At 42.7% G+C, this 21,494-nt stretch overlaps 1 protein-coding gene across 1 annotated transcript in view; it reads left to right on the top strand.

The window, feature by feature from the left end:
- The window catches only part of LOC105383686 (importin-13), a 36,529-nt gene that overhangs the window by 6,905 nt on the left and 8,130 nt on the right, over positions 1-21,494 (top strand). Inside the window, exons 10-14 of the mRNA XM_048629285.1 lie at positions 13,122-13,309; positions 13,849-13,992; positions 14,870-15,019; positions 15,330-15,467; positions 16,992-17,199. Of these exons, the coding sequence (XP_048485242.1) occupies positions 13,122-13,309; positions 13,849-13,992; positions 14,870-15,019; positions 15,330-15,467; positions 16,992-17,199 (828 nt within the window). The remainder of the gene's footprint in view (positions 1-13,121; positions 13,310-13,848; positions 13,993-14,869; positions 15,020-15,329; positions 15,468-16,991; positions 17,200-21,494) is intronic.

The following is a 21,494-nucleotide window of genomic DNA, read 5'->3' as shown; positions in this document are numbered from 1 at the left end:
TAAAAGTAACTTTAGACAGTCACGTTAATAGTATGCCTAATGTAATAAAACATTGCAAGATATATATGTTTGCCGACGACACATGTCTTCTATATAATCATAAGGATGTGAATGTAATCCAACAATGTTTACAGGATGATTTTGACAACATAACAAGTTGGGCTCACGATAACGGCATCATACTCAATGTAAAAAAAACAAATGTAATGTGTATTTCTTCTACGCATAAAAAACAAGACACTAAAATATTTTTAAAAGGTCATAGCTACGAGTGTCTGCACATCAATTGTATGAACTGTAAATGTCCCTTGATTGCCCAGGTTGATGAATGTAGATATCTTGGTATTATTATAGATAGTAAGTTTAACTTTAAAAAACACATTAGTAGTTTAACTGATAAATTAAGAATATTACTACGAAAATTTAATCAATTGAAATATTTTGTTCCGCGATCAATCCTGTATTGTTTATATTTCGCCTTGATAGACTCTTTGATATCTTATGGCATTGTTATATATGGTGGATCATTTAAAACATACATAAACAAAATAAAACAGCTTCAACTCCGCTTTATAAAACTTTTGGTAGATAAAAACATTAAAAGAAAGTTTAGAGATAATTATGAGGGACTATTTATGCATTGTAAAATATTACCAGTAGATAAAAAATACCATTTTGAATTAGCGAAAGAAGAGTATTGGTCAAACATGTATAAAACACAGTTTGTAGGAAAGATAAAGACCAGACAAGTAAGCAGGGCGAAGTTTTTTGTACCTAAAGTTAACAATGAGTATGGTAAACGAACAAAGCAATACATAATTCCAAAAATTTTTAACAAAATGAGTGACGCAACTAAAGGTGTAATACCATTTAAGTTTGTAATAATGAAAAAGCTGCTTAAAAGTCATTTTTTAAAACAGTTGTGAACCGTTATTATTACTAAACTATAATGTTTATTTTAACTTATATTGTATTCGCACAGTTTACTAAGTTTTAACTTAGATGTTAGATGTTATTTGTAGGCTTTGGTATAATGGCTAGTTATGTATAAATATTTTTTTCTCTAGAGTGTATCTTCCCCGAGAAACAGTACTGCTGTTTGGGGTATAATGTATGTTTTTATTGTATTATTTGATGAATAAACGTTTTTCAAACAAACAAACGATAGCTTAGGTATGTATGCTTATCTGAATGTAGTAGGTAGACTGAATTATTGAGGGATGAATTTTATCAGTGGACCTCCGGAATCGAGCATGTCAGGTGTTTTTATCGGCCATCGGCGCGCGGTGGTTTACGTATAAAATCCTACGTACAATACGTAAGTATAGACGGGTGGCGTGTCTTCACATTCTACTGGCTCTGGGAGACACGACGCCGCAGAGCAAGGCGCCGGGCGACCTCATAGTGATGTTGGAGCACGCGGTCAACACGGCCGCGAGCTGTGAGGACAAGGAGCTTTGCAATACTGCGCTACACTGCTTAGGTATGTCTATTTGTAGGTAGTAGGTTAGGCTGAATATTTTGTGTGTTCAATTTTATCAGTGGACCTCCGAGATTGTCAGGTGTTTTCATCTGCCATCGGTGGGTTACTTATAAAATCCTACTCTGTATAAGTATAGACGGGTGCTCGCGTATGTTTATCTGAAGGTTGGAAGGTGAAGTAAACTGAATATTTTGAAGGGTTGAATTTTATCATAGGACCTCCGGAATAGAGCATGTCAGGTGTTTTGATCAGCCATCGGCGGTTTACTATTAAAATCCTACTCTGTATAAGTAAGTATAGACGGGTGGCCTGTCTGCACATTCTACTGGCTCTGGGAGACACGACGCCGCAGAGCAAGGCGCCGGGCGACCTCATAGTGATGTTGGAGCACGCGGTCAACACGGCCGCGAGCTGTGAGGACAAGGAGCTGTGCAATACTGCGCTGCACTGCTTAGGTATGAAATTAGGTTACACTGATTTTTTTAGGGCTGAATTTTATCAGTGGACCTACGGAATCGAGGTTGTCAGGTGTTTTGATCTGCCGCCAGTTGCGAGGATAAGGAGCTGTGCAACACTGCGTTGCACTGCAGTGCTTAGGTATGTCTATTTGTATGTAGTAGGTTAGGTATTTTGAGGGTTTAATTTTACCTGTGGACCTGCGGAATTGAGCATCTCAGGTGTTTTGATCGGCCATCGGCGGTTTACTTATAAAATCCTTCTCTGTATAAGTAAGTTTAGACGATTGCTTAGGTATGTATGTTTATCTGAAGGTAGTAAGTAAACTGAATTTTTTGAGGGTTGAATTTTATCAGTGAACCTCCGGAACGGAGCTTGTCAGGTGTTTTTATCGGCCATCGGCGCGCGGCGGTTTACTAATAAAATCCTACCATGTATAAGTAAGTGTAGACGGGTGGCCTGTCTACACATTCTACTGGCTCTGGGAGACACGACGCCGCAGAGCAAGGCGCCGGGCGACCTCATAGTGATGTTGGAGCACGCGGTCAACACGGCCGCGAGCTGTGAGGACAAGGAGCTGTGCAATACTGCGCAGCACTGCTTAGGTATGTCTATTTGAAGGATGAGGTTTTTTGAGGGATGAATTTTATCAGTGAACCTCCGGAATTGAGCATGTCAGGTGTTTTGATCTGCCGCTAGCTGTGAGGGTAAGGAACTGTGCAATACTGCACTGCATTGCTTAGGTATGTTTATATATATGAAGGTAGTAAATAAACGGAATTTTTTGAGGGTTGAATTTTATCAGTGGACCTCCGGAATTGAGCATGTCGGGTGTTTTGTTCGGCCATCGGTGGTTTACTTATAAAAGCCTACCCTGTATAAGTAAGTATAAACGGATGGCGAGGTATGTTTATCTGAAGGTTGGAAGGTGAAGTAAACTGAATATTTTGAGGGTTGAATTTTATCAGTGGACCCCCGGAATGCAGCATGTCAGGTGTTTTAATCGGCCATCGGCGGTTTACTATTAAAATCCCACTTTGTATAAGTAAGTGTAGACGAGTGGCCTGTCTGCACATTCTACTGGCTCTGGGAGACACGACGCCGCAGAGCAAGGCGCCGGGCGACCTCATAGTGATGTTGGAGCACGCGGTCAACACGGCCGCGAGCTGTGAGGACAAGGAGCTGTGAAATACTGCGCTGCACTGCTTAGGTATGTCTATCTGAACGTAGTTTTTAGGGTTGAATTTTATAAGTGAACCTACGGAATCGAGGTTGTCAGGTGTTTTGATCTGCCGCGAGTTGCGAGGATAAGGAGCTGTGCAATACTGCGCTGCACTGCTTAGGTATGAAATTAAGTTACACTGATTTTTTAGGGCTGAATTTTATCAGTGGACCTCCGGAATCGAGCATGTCGGGTGTTTTGATCGGCCATCGGCAGTTTACTTATAAAATCCTACTAGAAGATAAACTTTGTTTTAGGGATGAATTTTATCAGTGGACTTCCGGAACGGAATTGAGCATGTCGGGTGTTTTGTAATAAAATCCCACTCTGTATAAGTAAGTGTAGACGGGTGGCCTGTCTACACATTCTACTGGCTCTGGGAGACACGACGCCGCAGAGCAAGGCGCCGGGCGACCTCATAGTGATGTTGGAGCACGCGGTCAACACGGCCGCGAGCTGTGAGGACAAGGAGCTGTGCAACACTGCGCTGCACTGCTTAGGTTTGTATAGGAATAGTATGTGGGTAACTGTTATAAACAGGGTTTATTTTATAACATCTCCCATATGTTCGGTATGCAAAATATTTTTTTACTAGGCTACCTTATCTATAGCTGAACACAAAAGAGTAGAGATTAATGTTTTTGGAACTAAACAGATTTAAACCTGGTGTTCGGGCACCTTTATTTTTTTGGTATGAGGATAGTTAAACTACCCTCACATGGCGGTTTGTGAGCTGCGTCCTACGAGAGGCGGCCATCATCAGTGTGGACTCGGGTTTCGTGCAGAACGTTTGTCGTCGGCTGCCAGCGGACCTTATAACCGCTCCCACTCATTTATTACGGACAATTGTGATTGGTGAACTTTTACATTTTAACAAGACTATTTGCATAGTGAGGTGTGTGTGTTTTTTATCAAGTAAATATAACGCCAGGCCTGGCAAGAAGAACTCTTCTCGGAAGACGGAGCGGCCATTGACCACGTGTACAGGTTGGTGAATTGTTCTTATCCCAATTTAATAAGGGTGCCCAATAACTATACGTGTGAGTTTAGGAAAGCTAGGACCAGTCCTTACTTAAAAATACAGTCCACTTATCTGCGCCAACATAAATTATTGGTCCTACGACACGGATCTAGTTTTGCTTTAACTTATAACGGTAGTTTCTTTGGGTAAAATCGGCTTTTCGGATAAAATATTATTTCATTCTCATAGTAAAACTAATGCTTAAGGTTCGGCATAAGTTTTTATTTAAATATATTACGGTTTTCGGCAAATATTAAGGTTATAATAGTACGGGCAGGCGTTATCATTTCTCGGATGGCACGGTGCCATTTTGTATTTCGGCGGTAGGTACCATACGGTGGTTACTCGGTACAGTTCCACTTTATTGTTACTTACATACGGTTTCTCCCTGAGAAGTTACGGTATCTTCGGTTATATTCGGTCGTACGGCGGTATTACTTCGGTTCTTCGGTTCATTAATTACGGTATCTTCGGTTTGGTTGCAAACAACCTTCGGCTAAATTTTCGGCTAGTGTATGTTATATTTCGTTGGTCAAACGGTTATATGCATGGTTAAACTACGGTTAGTTATATACATGTTTTTCAGTAGGTAGTTATTGAACTAATCTATATTAAGTAAGTTAGTTTGCTAGGCAAGTTTTAGCATTAGGTGTTATTATTATCGGCTCGGTTACGGTGGTACCTACCAGTTTATATTTAGATTAGGTAGAAGTTGTTATTTAGAAATAAACACATATTTTATACTTAAGTACTGTTAACAATGTACGCATTACGGCGGCGGCGGCGGTTTTACGGCTAAGATAATTCATAATTTCGGATACCTTACAATACGTAGTTTTATTTATGTACTTATATTAGTTTACCTTTCTTAAGAGGTTCGGTCACGGGACAAATACATAATCTACGGTTGATTATTGTTTACAGATATTACACTGTGTGTGCATAGAAATATTCAAAATGGCGAACAAAGTATTTTTGACCAAATTTAAATTACAGTATGATTGGTTAAAGAACACGTTAGATATGAGTAACAGTAAAACTCATACTTCTAGTGTGATTACGGCTAGATTACGTAAGTTAGAGGACAGATATTCGGCGTTGAGCGAGGCTTACGAGAATATATTAATTAATACGGATGATTCAGAGATTATCACTATGTACGATAAGGAGTTTCGCGAAGCTGAGGAATGGTATAACCAGTTGGAGGCACGGTCGGCGGCCTATCCGAACTTAGACGGCACACATGTCCCTACAGAAAGTACACAAACGGCTCGCTTGCCACCAATTAATCTCTCGGTATTTGACGGCGACTTATTCTCATGGACTAGTTTCTATAGTCTATATAGTTCATTGGTTTTATCCAGGAAGGATATCTCCAAAACGGAAAAATTTCATTATTTGTTCTCTCATGTTCAAAATGAACCTCGCTTACTGTTAAAACACCTACCTATGGTAGACGACTCTTTGGATTCGGCCTTAGAGATTTTGAAATCAAGATACGAAAATAAACGATTACTCGTGGATTCAAATATTTCTCGTATTCTTAATATACCGGCTTTGAATAAGTGTTACGGACTTAGAAACAATGTACTTAATCCATTATTGGAATGTACTCGGGCGCTTAAAAACTTAGACTTGCCAGTGGATGAATGGAGTTATCTACTTCTATTTATTTCACTGAATAAATTACCGGCGGAGATAAAAACTCGGTTCGAACAAAAGTACGGAGGTGACTCAACTTGTTTACCTACCTTTAATCAGCTGATAGAATTCTTACAAAACGAATGTCGGCTTCTTGATACGGCTAATAATAAAAGTTGCGTGACGTCACCGACAGCGGCCGGCCCCGCTGTCCGTGAAAATCGGTACAGTAACAATATTCGCAATTCACATGCACATGTAACTGACCTTGGTCAACGCAGGTCACCTGTTTTAGTAAAGCAGTGTAATTTCTGTCAGTTACCACGCCATACGATTAGTGAATGTTTTAAATTTCGGAACTTAACTAACGGTGAACGGAAGGATTTCATTAAAAATAATGATTTGTGTTTCAAATGCTTCGAAAAGCACACGGCGAGAACCTGTCACAACAATGTACCATGTGATAGATGTGGTAATATCGGTCACAATAAAATGTTATGCTCTCATTACATTGCGCGCTCTGGCGTACCTGCAACGGAGAGGCTACGTTCAGGAAACGAATGTAATACGTCATCAAGCGATAGGACAGTTGATCGACAATCGGCTCGAAATGTTCATATCGCACAGGCGGCAACTCCAGCTTTCGATGACTCGAGATTCATGAAGGAGGGCGGTAGGTTAAATGAACCTTATCTCGGTGGTAATAAGGCACTAAATCATACCAGCCCTACTGGGTCGCGGCAGCAACCAAATAATAATAATTGACAATTAATTAGTAATGTCGTTTCAGTACCTAAGCTTGCGGACGGTATAAATTTACCCACTGTGATTATCCATGTACTTACGGTTAGAAATGATTTTATCACAGCGCGGGCGCTGTTGGACCTAGGTTCACAGTGCTCAATAATTAAAAGCGAATTTGCTGCGCAGTTAGGATTAAAGCGACATTACAGTGACACATCTTTGGTAGGTATCGGCGGAATTCAGGCTAGTGGTAGCCATTGTATTGTGTCTATTCATTTTAGACCTGCAAACAAAGTTGATTTTCCTTTGTTATCGGTTACAGCGGTAATTATAAAAAGGCCGACTGCGTATTTGGCGCGTCGCTTGAATTTAAATAATGATAATAATATTAGGCTATCGGATGACGGCACTCTTAAGCCATTGGAGATAGATATTATTTTCGGATGTGACATCTTAGGACAGATTTTAACCGGTAAAAAGTTAGATCTGGGAACGGGTGGTCCCTATGCGTTGGGAACTATTTTTGATTTCGCTATCTTCGGTGCGGTAAATTTATTATGTTGTCAATCCGGTGACAATGTAGAAACATTTTCGGGTACGACTCTTTTAGAGGCGGTTCAAAGGTTTTGGAGAACTGAGGAGCCGCCCATGCATAAAATTAAGGATCCTTTGGACATAGAATGCGAGAATTTGTTTGCGTCGACTACGTCACGTGACAGTAACGGAAAATATATTGTGCGGCTTCCTATTATACCTAATCACGAGCGATTAGGAGATTCTCGGCAAACGGCTTTGAAACAATTTATGTCCATTGAACGGAGGATGTCTAGACAGCCTGAGTTTAGGGACAAATATGTTGAATTTATGGAAGAATATTTAAGACTTGGACATATGGTGATATCGGAGTTCGATTTTAACTCAGGTGACGAATATTATGTACTTGCTCACCACGGGGTGTTCAAGAGGTCGGGCGATGTTAATAAGATTCGCGTAGTGTTCAATGGGACAATACCTAGTAGCACAGGGGTGTGCTTAAATGATTGTTTATATACAGGAGAACGGTTACAAAATGACATAACGGATATAATAACAAACTTTAGATTTCCACTTGTAGTGTTTACGTGTGATGTTAAGATGATGTTTCGGCAAACCTACATCTGTCCGGAGGACCGCAGATATCAGTTAATTTACTGGAGGTCATCGCCCTCGGAACCTCTGCGCGTTTACGAGTTGACAACTAATACGTACGGGTTGAAATCAAGTCCTTACATTGCCATTCGCTGTCTTCACCAGCTCGCTCATGACGGTAAGCAAGACAGCCCTCGTGCAGCTGAGCTTTTATTGAGAAACTCCTACGTCGATGATCTCAACGGGGGAGGGGATAGCTTAAACGAAGCTCTTTCTTTACGAGATGAGTTGATATCGCTCATGAAGTCGGCGGGTTATGAACTGCGGAAGTGGTCTTCCAACGTACCGGAGCTGCTTCAGGGACTTCCGGCAGATCACCTGGAGACTCCTCGGACGTTTGACGGTACAGACGGCTCGGTTTTTATAAAAATATTGGGTATTCAGTGGGACCCAATTTCGGACGGTTTTACATATAGGGTTAACTTACCCTCGGACTCAACGGTTACTCGAAGGAGTATTTTATCTATGACGGCTAAACTATACGATCCATTAGGGTGGATAAGCCCAGTGGTTTTTCGTTTTAAACTTTTACTACAATCGGTGATCGGTACAAGCGGAAATAAAGTAGATTGGGATTCGCCAGTCTCGGATGATTTGGTACGGATGTGGCAAGATTATATTTCGGACTTGTCCAATTTAGAACGTCTTTCCATTCCTAGGTGTTTGAGACCTGGTGCACAGGCTCGGTACTCCTTGCACGGTTTTTGTGACGGTTCGTCGTTAGGACATGCGGCGGCAGTGTACGTACGAGCGGAACTACCAGACGGCAGCGTTCTCGTGAGACTAATCATTGCTAAGTCAAGGTTAGCCCCACTGAAGACTCAGCAGACCATTCCCAAGATGGAGTTAAATGGCGCTGCGCTGCTTACTACCCTTCTCAATCATGAGGTCAGCAAGGTTGCAGACAACATTGTATTCGAGGAAGTGGTCGGATGGTGTGACAGTACTATAGTCCTAGCGTGGCTTCGTACTCCTGCGCATACATTACAAGTTTTTGAAGCAAATCGGGTTTCTCAAATTAATGCATCTACGGCTGCCATTCATTGGCGTCACGTGCCAAGTGAATTAAATTGTGCGGATGTTTCATCGCGCGGCGCTGCGGCGGCGGATCTGCTCAACCACGAGCTGTGGTGGGGCCCGCAGTGGCTGTGCCAACCATCGGATTGTTGGCCGGTGGATGGTCCTGCATTTCCGCCAGATATGTTACCTGGTCGGAAGACTAAAACTTGTGTAGTTAATATCGGAAATTTACAATCGGACACGGACACGGACTTTCTTATTGATAAATTTAGTTCGTTTGAAAAATTAATCAAAGTTACGGCCCTGGTATTACGGTTTGCTCATTTATGCAAAAATAAAATTAAACAGTTTCCACAAAATATATCGGTTTCGGAGCGTAGAAACGCTATAATGCATTTAATTCGTATAGAACAATTAAAACATTTCAAGGATGAAATTTTATGCTTGACAAACAAAAAAACGATTCGGACTTCTATGAGAAGATTAAATTTATTTATGGATGATGACAATATTCTACGGGTCGGTGGTCGGATAGGAGCTGCGGAGCTACCTTATGATGCACGACATCCGATTTTATTGTCGGCTAAAAGTAAATTCACGGAGATGTTGGTAAATCATTATCACATCATCAATTGTCATGTCGGAGCGAATACACTTGCGGCTATATTATCTCGGACGTATTGGATAATGTCGGCGCGGCGAATCACCCGACACATTACATATAGGTGCGTGCAATGTTATAGATCTAAAGCACGACCTACGCAGCCGTACATGGCTGATCTGCCACCTGACCGGGTCAGGGGGGTGCGACCATTTCTCGGCGTCGGAACGGACTTTGCGGGTCCTTTTTATATAAAGACAAGTACATTACGGAACGCTAAGATAACAAAATGTTATTTGTGCATCTTTGTATGCTTATCGGTTAAGGCGGTCCACTTGGAGGTAGTTTCGGACCTTACGGTAGAAGCCTTTGTTGCAGCTTTTGCCCGTTTTTCAAATAGGAGAGGCTTGCCAACTCTTGTTAGATCAGACTGTGGAACAAATTATTCTGGAACGGATAAATACCTTAAGGAGCTATACATATTTCTACGAAACAATCGGTCGGATATTGAAAAAAGATTGGCGCGAGACAGTATAACTTGGTTATTTAATGCACCATCAAGTCCGAATCACGGTGGACTTTTTGAGGCTGCAGTTAAATCTGCCAAAACTCACGCTCGGCGCGTTCTCGGTGAGACCCGGCTCACTTTTGAAGAGCTTACTACGTTCTTCACCAAAGTAGAAGCGGTAATGAACTCGCGACCGTTGTGCCCTCTAAGTACGGATCCAACTGATCTTGAAGTTTTGACTCCTGGTCACTTTTTAATCGGACAACCTCTTGTGGCTCTTCCCGAGTACGACTATACGGATACTAAAGAATCTCGTTTGTCTCGGTTTCAACACGTTCAGAAGATGTCGCAACATTTTTGGTCGAGATGGAAAACGGAATACCTCCATACTCTACAACAACGTTATAAATGGACGTCGGTGACGGAACCTCCTAAGTTAGACGACTTAGTTTTGATTAAAGAAGACAATTTAGCGCCTCTACATTGGAAACGCGGTCGGATCGTTAAATTGTTACCCGGTAAAGACGGTATTGTTAGAGTCGCGGAAGTAAAGACTCAGAATGGTGTCCTGTTGAGGCCCATTTCCAAGTTATGTCGGTTGCCTATTGAGGCTTAGGAACCAAGGCGGATCTTGGTTAGGGGGCGGGATGTTCGGGCACCTTTATTTTTTTGGTATGAGGATAGTTAAACTACCCTCACATGGCGGTTTGTGAGCTGCGTCCTACGAGAGGCGGCCATCATCAGTGTGGACTCGGGTTTCGTGCAGAACGTTTGTCGTCGGCTGCCAGCGGACCTTATAACCGCTCCCACTCATTTATTACGGACAATTGTGATTGGTGAACTTTTACATTTTAACAAGACTATTTGCATAGTGAGGTGTGTGTGTTTTTTATCAAGTAAATATAACGCCAGGCCTGGCAAGAAGAACTCTTCTCGGAAGACGGAGCGGCCATTGACCACGTGTACAGGTTGGTGAATTGTTCTTATCCCAATTTAATAAGGGTGCCCAATAACTATACGTGTGAGTTTAGGAAAGCTAGGACCAGTCCTTACTTAAAAATACAGTCCACTTATCTGCGCCAACACCTGGAAATAAAAAAAAACTTGTGATTTGTGGTCTGTTTCTATGGTTTGAATGTCAAACTCGCCCTGTTCCTGTATATAATTTTGCTTAATTTTGGAGTTTTGTGGATTGTTGAGTTTGTTCACGAGGTGAAAATGAATAAAACCATTCGCAGCGAAGCTAGACAGATGATTTACAGCGTTTACCTACGATGTTTGGCGGAGAATGAGGCTGGAGAAGTATTAGTCAATATATACGATGTTTATGAAAGAGCAGCTTTTTATACTGGTGAGTAGGTACTTAATTTCTAACCATTAACATACATTGCTTATATTTCTTGTAAAAAAGTACTATTTTGATGTAATAGAATGCCTTTTAATGGGGTTCCGCTCATCTCGCATAATCTTTATTGACCAAAACTCATTTCGCATAACTCGTATGGTCTAAACTTTTTTGGCCGAACCATCACTTTGCCAAGACTTATGTGGCATAAGGCTCGTTTCGTCTAAAACTCTTTAGGCACAATCTTTAAACACCTAAGTTTCGTTTGCTCAAATTTATGTTCGTCTATACCTATGTATAATCTTGTTTCTCGTAATGTTATCTTAATAAATAATATATTAAGTATGTAGTAAATGTACAAATTATGGTATTTTTCTCCTACATCCCGAAAATCACGATATTGTATGATCAAAAAATCGAAAGTTAACGACCAATATAATTATTACAAACCCCATGAGATCGAAACCTAAAAATAGGTGCGACGACGAGCAAAGCGAGGAGGAGCGTGTTAGGTGCACATGTTCATCAAAACCAAAGCGGAGCGCAGCGAAGCGGAGCGGAGCGTTTTCCAAACAGCGGAAACAATACAAGGCACCAGTTTGCGCTATGTAGGGAGACGCTCCGTCAAAGTTAAAGCCAAACGAATATTATTACTTTGTATAAACCTAATAAACCTATGCCATAGCATTATTAGGCTATTCAAGATTTGGCCATACTATTATTAGGCAAAACAATGTTATGCGAAATAACTTTTTACTAAACGAGATTTATGCCATACGATTTTCGGCGTAACGAGACTTTGACCAAACGTTACTATGCAATACGAGATTAGGCAAATAAATCTTATGCCAAAAAAGGTAGAACCCTTTTAATGTGTATTTGTTATTCTTATAGAGGTTAGAATATACTAGTGTCAAACGTTACATGACATCAGGGTCTGGATGCTAATGTTGTTAAAACATCAGGTCTAGATACTTTTCTACTAACCCCCGACTCAAAAAGGGTATCGATAAGTTTTACAGCAGTAGGTGTCTATGTGTGTCGGTCTCTCCGTGTTAGAGTACCTATTGTAAAAATATGTTTAAGAATATGTAGAGTTGGTATAAATTCCCCAGACATAATAATTTGCAAGTCACTGCTTTTCTGACCAATTAAATAATTTGTTGCAGGAAAATCGGTAAACACAGTTTTATAGAAGAATTGCCGGGGCACATTTGAACTTTATCCTGAGCAAGAAAAAACTGTAATAAAATATCGATGTGTGATACTTTTCTCCTATAGTAATTACGTAATGGGATAACCAACACGTGTTTCAGTGCGAAAAAACATTATGAAATACACAATGAAATAAAAGTTACAGTTAATTTGATTTAATGAAATTCATTCAAGACTGCCCTCTCCCCTACTAATTTCTTCTGTTAACATAAACCTCCCCAAAAAGTGGCATTTTATAATTAGTAAATATTTGAAACATTTCTCGTTTTGATTTTTTCTGCTAAAGTATCGTGATACTTTTGTCCGTTTTCTATACTATAATAGTGTGGCCACTTTCTTTGATTGCCACGCCCCCTCAATGATTCTCTACTCTTTTATGTTCAGCTATACCATATATTTACAATAACTGTTCTAAAATTAAACAAGATAATCTTTTAAAATATACCTAAACTATTTAAGTCAGGGGCCTGCTTCTCATTAATACAGGCTAGGCATCCAAATTCTAGCCATAAGAACGTTATTGTAATCACCTTACTTCGAATAAATAAATTTTATTATGATTATTATTAAAATCAATTTTGTTGTTGTAATGTAGTGATCTGCAAGTTCACTAATAACATTCCTTCTTACGTTTATTGTAATAACTCCAGATACCTAATAAAAACAACCTATTCCAGGCGCCTACTCCTGGTGGCTAAGCAGTATGGACGACAAAGGACCCACGTTAGCGATGTCAGCGCTGCGCGCAGCGGGCGCGGCGCTAGACCGAGCGCCTCAAGCAGCGGCTTTAGCGCTGAAGAAACTCAGTACGGAGTGTAGCGGCATCGCCGCGCCGCTGGCCGCAGAGATCGTGCAGGCCGCTCAGGTTAGAAAAAGAAATTGGAATGTGTTTTACTTTTTCTTGTGTGCCAGTGTCAGAATGAAAACTTTTTCCGTGCCAAAGAGAAGAAGAGAACTTTGATTGCAATTTTATAAAAGCATAACACATGAAAATATTGGGAATATTAGGTATTCTTCTTTTCTTATGTCCGAATGGATACTTTTTCCTGACCATAAGAAAACGACTTTGATATCATTTGAATCTTATCTTTTCGGTAATAAATACAAGAGCTAGACTAGGGTTGTCATTACGGCAAGTGGATTAGCCTATCAAACGAATACGAATGTTCAATATTTAAAAATTATATTTAATGAAATGAATGAATATGTTCAGTTGTCAAATAGCTTCAATAGATGTCACTATCCTTCAGCCTATATCTCGGTATTAATATATCTTTCTTGTTAATAACCTTTGTTCTTATACCAATAAACATTGCTTCTACTACCAGCGATCTGATCATGAGGCTACCAAGCCTTTCATGGTCCTTCGAGCCGGATGAACTGAACAGAATGTACATTCTACAGAGTCCCCGCGGGTGCGGCGACGCGTGGGTGCGGCGGCAGCTGCTGGGGGCGGCGGGGGCGGCACTTTCGGCGGCCGCGCGCCCCCTCTCCGCGCCGCTGCTGCGCGCGCTGGCCGACTCCATACACATAGAGCTGCTCGCACAGGTACCACCACTGTTGTTGTACTCTGTGTGTCACACACTGGGGGCGGCAGCTGCTGGGGGCGGCGGGGGCGGCACTTTCGGCGGCCGCGCGCCCCCTCTCCGCGCCGCTGCTGCGCGCGCTGGCCGACTCCATACACATAGAGCTGCTCGCACAGGTACCACCACTGTTGTTGTACTCTGTGTGTCACACACTGGGGGCGGCAGCTGCTGGGGGCGGCGGGGGCGGGGCTGTCGGCGGCCGCGCGCCCCCTCTCCGCGCCGCTGCTGCGCGCGCTGGCCGACTCCATACACATAGAGCTGCTCGCACAGGTACCACCACTGTTGTTGTACTCTGTGTGTCACACACTGGGGGCGGCAGCTGCTGGGGGCGGCGGGGGCGGCGCTGTCGGCGGCCGCGCGCCCCCTCTCCGCGCCGCTGCTGCGCGCGCTGGCCGACTCCATACACATAGAGCTGCTCGCACAGGTACCACCACTGTTGTTGTACTCTGTGTGTCACACACTGGGGGCGGCAGCTGCTGGGGGCGGCGGGGGCGGCGCTGTCGGCGGCCGCGCGCCCCCTCTCCGCGCCGCTGCTGCGCGCGCTGGCCGACTCCATACACATAGAGCTGCTCGCACAGGTATCACCACTGTTGTACTGTCTGCCACAGAGATATCTGTTGCTTTGCTGAAAACCGCCACTTATCAGTCTTACACGGAATCTTGATGAGTGTGAAAGTTAGCATTACTCCACGTGTATTTTTTTGACTATCCATATTCCGATAATGTCGGTAGTTTATTTATCATAAATGAATTTTCCTGTGCTTGTTATTTAAATTACCTCTTGATGCAGTGCCACAACATTCTAACTTTAACCAAGCATCCTACAACTTGTCCTTCAGGCAGCAGACCCAACAAAGAGCCACGGCGGCGCGGAGGCGGCGGCGGCCCTGATGACGTCACTGAAGGCTCGCAGCGACCTCGCGGCCGACCTGTTCTCGGTCATACTGCCCGCGCTGCCGCCCTTCGCGGAACATGCCGCTTTGGTGCCGGTGAGTTTGTGAATTGGACTTTACGCTGATGGGGATAAGGTTGGAAATGCGTCGCTCTGTGGTTCCGTTCAAAACTGCCGCCAATGCAGCACTCTATGTAACATAATGTAGCTCGGTTTATCGTCACTAGACATCTATCTTCCACTACTGGGCCTAGACCTCTCTCTTTCTTCACACCCAACCGCTACATTTCAGTCTAGGGGGTTATAATATAACCCGCCTCCCACCCCCTTTTTTATTGCCTTGATTAAGATTTTAGTATTCTGTCATCATCATCATCATATTATATCATGTGTTTTTAATTCCACAGCCCCTATTCCTGATCCTGAACCAGACGATATCAATCCTGATGGACGACTGTCTGCCCATGATGGAGCACATCGCGCGGCTCGCGGCGCGGGCGAGCGAGACGCACCAGTGTGCGAGCGGGATAGACGTCGTCAAGTTGGTACGTTGCGTAAACTGTACTTGTATTTACCTCTAATTCTTTTTTATTTTATTTTAATCTCTCTTCCATCCAAAGGTTATCTGGTAGAGATTGCTATAAGCAATAAGGCCGCCTTTTTGTTCTGTTTTTATTTTTAAGCTTTATTTTGCAATTTTTTTTCTGTTTTTGGTGCAAATAAAGAGGATTGTATTGTATTTAGTAGTTGTGGTTGTGGATGAAAACGCGCATACTGTTTAATAAGAGAGAATATTGATTTAGCAAAGGTTCTGTAAATACAGACAATAAAGGGGTCGAATCTGGGGCTTATCCCATTCTAAATTTTAGCATTGTCAAAACCTTTAATTTCGATTACGGAAGATGAGATTTATGTAGCAGATACTAAAGTCTAATTTCAAACGTTTTACAAGAAAATTATTAACCGTAAATTTTCCGATTTATCTCTTCTGTTTTGTATCTTTCTTTCGCGCCATACCTTCCATATAATGGCGAGAAAAAATAAAAAGACAGCTACTGAATAAAATTCTATCTGTGCTAATGTTCGGCAACCAATGGGCGTGCTGCCCGGGCCTCCTCCACTCGTCAATATCTGACGCGGCCGGCCGCAGTAACTTCAATGAGCACTTACAGAGCATAACCCTACCTTATAGCACAGAATAATAACTAGTACCAAGTACAGAAGTCCATCTTCGCAATGGCTATCAAAGAAATATGACTCCATCCCATAAGCAATAAGATCTAATTTAGATCGCGCTCCAGCCGCACACGTTTTTATTTACTTACCTACCAATTTATTTTTGAGGGAATATGCGCCTTATTTCACTGGACTACGGTGCATAATAAGTTATACGTGGTTATACGCATTGAAAAAGAAGCCACCTTAGGGTTGCTTCAGCACCACAGACTACAACGTTTACTAAGCAACGGACTGAGTTTGTAAAAAGAATGTCATGATATTAAAACAAAATAATTTGAATTTAGAATACAAAGCTATTCCAAACTCATTTTCTATTGGAAATGACTAGCTGAAGCTACGGCAATTTCATAGTTAAAGACCTATTCATAGATCTATTATTTGAAATAAAAGTAAAAGAAAGAGGTAGATAGGTACCTATATCTACCTAAAACATTTACTTCAGTCAAAAAAATATTTTTTTATTCATAATGTGTGATAATATTGAGATGAAATTGATCATGATGTTCTGTTTTTGTTTAGTTGAGCACGAATCCCACTCAGCTCACATTTTATAATCGATTCATTAATACATTTTGAGGGAAGTCTTGTGTCAGTAAATTAAATTCTTTTTTTTATAAAGTTAAACGTAGTCGAATAAAATTAAATAGCGCGCGCGCGTGTGTCGTCTTTCGCTTGCGGCAGCCGACTAGATTCGCCACCCAGAGGCGGCAGGCGCCTGCGCCGCCCACGCGCGGAGTGACACAGGCCTGCTTATAGTACCCTATGACGCAAAAGTTATGAAGACAGCTACCGAATAAAATTATATCTGTATCATTATCATTTTCTCTCAGATAGTACTAATGTTCGGCAACCAATGGCCGGGCTGCCCCAGCCTCCTCCACGGCACGGTATCGGCCGCCGCCCGCGCCTGCGCAAGTGACGCGGCCGGGCGCAGTGACGTCACCGAGGCGCTGTTCAACGCGCTACAGAGTATTACCAAGAAGAAGCCGAGATATGTGGACTCTTTGGAGGATTTGCTGCCGGAGTTGGTGGATTTGGGTGTGTAATGGATGTTTAGTTTATAAGTTGTTTGGTTTGTTATGCCTATAGGCGGGGTGAGTGCGTAGTGTCAGCAGGAGTAGGTAATAAATGCAAACACTTACAGTTCAGTCCAGGTTTGTATATTGAACAAGCAAAGCACACACAAAGTCTATAGTAATTTAGAAGGAGAATGCACAAGCCAATAACACAGCAGAGTTTATACTATTTAGCACTTAGGTATAAAGCATAGGCTAGTAAATAAGCAAGCTAGGTACACAGCGGAAAGATCGCGTAATCGTAAGCAGTAGCGGGCTAGCATAAAGCGGCACAGGCTTCGCGTCGGAGTTGAGATTTCGACTGGCGGCGCACGGGCCGCGGAGGGCGCGCGAGGTTGCGCGGGCGCGCGGGGCAGGGAACCTGCCTCCGGACCGGTATCGACGGCCGCTCGACTTGACCAACAAATAACCTACGGATAAAATATTTTGTGCGTTCTCGATGTATCACGACAATTTATCCGTCGGGCACGATACGTTTGGTGTTGTATGATTGTGTGTGATGTATGTGAACTTAGTATTAATGTTAGTAGGTATTGTTAGTGTAAATAGTATTGTATTTAATAATAACAACTATACTTAATTAAACTAATATAAATATTAACTAGTGTGTAAGATATATACTGTAAATATTATACGTTATACAATGTAGGTATAAGTGTAGGTATATTATACGATACAATGTAAATAGATAAGAATAACTGAAATACAATATGTAACTAAACAATGCATGAAAATACAATTCTGTTCAACTGAAAATACAGTGAATGTATAAATGTAGGTAATAAAATCGGGAAGATACCTACATCACTCCCCTCCAGAGGCCGTCACTACGGACGATAAAAATCTGGAAAACGGACTTGACGACCAGAGCGAGTAGTCCGAACAGGATTTAATATTTTCTCTGGTGGTGGGTCAATAGTAGTGGGCAAGTTGGTTTTGTCAGTGAGTATGTAGGCCGGCTTGAGGCGGTCTACTGATACTGTGACATGTTTGCCCTTGACGAGTAATTTATATACCTTGTCTCCTCTTTCAATAACCTCATGGGGTCCGGTGTATGCAGGTTGCAGTGAGCCTCGCAATGCATCGTCTCTCAGGAAAACATGAGTCGAAGTGGCGAGGTCCTTGTACACAAAAATCTTACCATGACCGTGACGTGAAGTTGGTACAGGTTGCAGCTTCTCGGCAAAAGAGCGTAGGCGGGCTAATAATTCTGTCATAATAGTACTACTGTCTACGCTATGACCAAAGAACTGACCTGGGAGTCTTAATGGCTCGCCGTAAAGAAGTTCGGCGGAGGAGGCTTGCAGATCTTCTTTAAAAGCACTCCTTATACCTAGTAAGACTAGTGGAAGAGATTCGGACCAGGTAGAGTTGCTGTGACACATTATGGCGGCTTTAAGTTGTCGGTGGAATCTTTCCACTAGACCGTTGCACGCCGGGTGGTATGCAGTCGTCCTCCGATGTTTGAAACCAGCTAGTATGGACAAATGGTGGAAGAGGGACGACTCAAATTGCCGGCCGCGGTCGGTAACTATATCTGTCGGACAACCAAATCGCGCTATCCAGCCAGATAATAAAGCCTTGGCCACCGTTTCTGCAGTCATATCCTCCATAGGAATGACCTCTGGCCAACGTGTGAACCGTTCAACAGCTGTCAAGGGGTTCCGCTCATCTGGCATAATCTTTATTGACCAAAACTCATTTCGCATAACTCGTATGGTCTAAACTTTTTTGGCCGAACCATCACTTTGCCAAGTCTTATGTGGCATAAGGCTCGTTTCGTCTAAAACTCTTTAGGCACAATCTTTAAACACCTAAGTTTCGTTTGCTCAAATTTATGTTCGTCTATACCTATGTATAATCTTGTTTATCCTAATGTTATCTTAATAAATAATATATTAAGTATGTAGTAAATGTACAAATTCTGGTATTTTTCTCCTACATCCCGAAAATCACGATATTGTATGATCAAAAAATCGAAAGTTAACGACCAATATAATTATTACAAACCCCATGAGATCGAAACCTAAAAATAGGTGCGACGACGAGCAAAGCGAGGAGGAGCGTGTTAGGTGCACATGTTCATCAAAACCAAAGCGGAGCGCAGCGAAGCGGAGCGGAGCGTTTTCCAAACAGCGGAAACAATACAAGGCACCAGTTTGCGCTATGTAGGGAGACGCTCTGTCAAAGTTAAAGCCAAACGAATATTATTACTTTGTATAAACCTATGCCATAGCATTATTAGGCTATTCAAGATTTGGCCATACCATTATTAGGCTAAACAATGTTATGGGAAATAACTTTTTACTAAACGAGATTTATGCCATACGATTTTCGGCGTAACGAGACTTTGACCAAACGTTACTATGCAATACGAGACTAGGCAAAAATATCTTATGCCAAAAAAGGTAGAACCGCTGTCAAGCAGTAACGGTAACCACTTGACATTGGTAAAGGTCCAATCAGGTCGATATGCACGAACTTGAAACGTGCAGGAGGTAAGTTGTACGTACCTAATGGGGAATACACGTGTCGATTGACTTTAGCACGCTGACAAGATTGACAAGCTTGTGACCAATCTCGACAGTCTTTGCGTATGCCTGGCCAAACATAGCGTTGTGCCACTAACTTGGCACTAGCGTTTGCGCCAGGATGGCTAAGAGAGTGAAGACTATCGAAGATTTGCTTACGCAAAGGCTCGGGTATGAATGGTCGTGGCGTCGGAGTACTGACATCGCAGTACAACTCCAAACGACTGCCAGGTACGTTCATTTTCCGTAGACGAAGTGATGATGATGCATCGTCCAGGAAGAGAGCTAGCTCTTGGTCAGAAGCTTGAGCTTGCGCTATAGCTTCATCATCGACGGTGATAGTGTGCAATTCACTGACACGAGACAGTGTGTCGGCCACAACATTGTCCTTGCCGGCAATATACTGAATGTCTGTTGTGAATTGAGAGATGTAGTCTAGGTGACGGTACTGACGGGGCGAACAGTTAGTTTTCCTCTCACGGAATGCGTAACAAATCGGCTTGTGGTCAGTAAACACGGTGAAATGGCGGGCCTCGAGTATGTGCCGGAAATATCTAATGCCTTCGTATATAGCTAAAAGCTCACGATCGTACGGTGAGTACTTTTGCTGCGAAGAACTAAATTTCCGTGAGAAGAAAGCTAACGGCTGCCATGTGTCATCCTTGAATTGCTGTAATACAGCACCCATCGCTACGTCAGATGCATCGGTGATCAATGCGAGTTTGGCCTGACAATCTGGGTGAGCCAGCAATGTCGCACTGCAGAGGTTGGACTTGCAGTCCTCGAATGCTTGCAGTGAATCTCCTGTCAAGTTAACAGGGTGGGAAGTTTTAACTGAGCCAGTGAGCAAGGCATTCAGAGGAGCTTGTGTTGCAGCGGCTTGGGGCATAAATCTTCGATAAAAATTTATCATGCCCAAGAATCTCCGGAGCTCTCGAACTGTGGTGGGTACGGGGAAGTTTTTGATGGCCTCTACCTTGGAATCCAACGGCTTCGTTCCTGCTGTGGAGATTTGGTAGCCAAGAAAGGTAACCTCAGAGTTACCAAAAACACATTTGGACGTGTTGATAAGGATGCCGTATTCCTTCATTCTCGTGAAGAGTTGTCGGAGATGACTCTCGTGCTCTACCTCGTCTCTAGAAAACACCAGAAAATCATCAAGATAACAGTAGCAGAAGTAGAGTCCGCGAGTCATCTCATCCACGAAACGTTGGAAAGTTTGGCCGGCATTCCTTAGACCGAACGTCATAAAAGGAAATTCGAACATTCCGAACGGGGTGGTAATGGCGGTCTTCGGAATATCGTCCACGCTGACAGGGATCTGGTTATAGGCCTTGACCAAATCAATGGTAGAGAAGACTCTACAACCAGATATGCTGTGGGAAAAATCGTGTATATGCCTTACCGGGTATTTGTCGGGTATAGTTCGAGCGTTGAGAGCTCGGTAATCACCGCATGGCCTCCAACCGTTGTCTTTCTTAGGCGCCAGATGTAGAGGTGACGACCAAGAACTCTCCGATGGCCGGGCAGTACCGCTGGCCAACATCTCCTCGAACTCCTGCTTGGCGATTTTCAGCTTGTCTGGAGCTAGTCTGCGAGGGGATGAAGAAACAGGGGGACCAGGTGTAGTACGAATGTGGTGTACAGTGTTATGTAGAGTCGTACGTGTCGTGCCAGATGGTCGAGTAATCTCCGGAAATTCGGCGAGAAGTTTGTGGAAACGCGT

The sequence above is a fragment of the Plutella xylostella genome, chromosome 22 (assembly GCF_932276165.1).
Source record: "Plutella xylostella chromosome 22, ilPluXylo3.1, whole genome shotgun sequence".
NCBI classification, from domain to species: Eukaryota; Metazoa; Arthropoda; class Insecta; order Lepidoptera; family Plutellidae; genus Plutella; species Plutella xylostella.
Note: the sequence above shows the minus strand (reverse complement) of the source record. Positions and strands in the feature narration are given on the sequence as shown.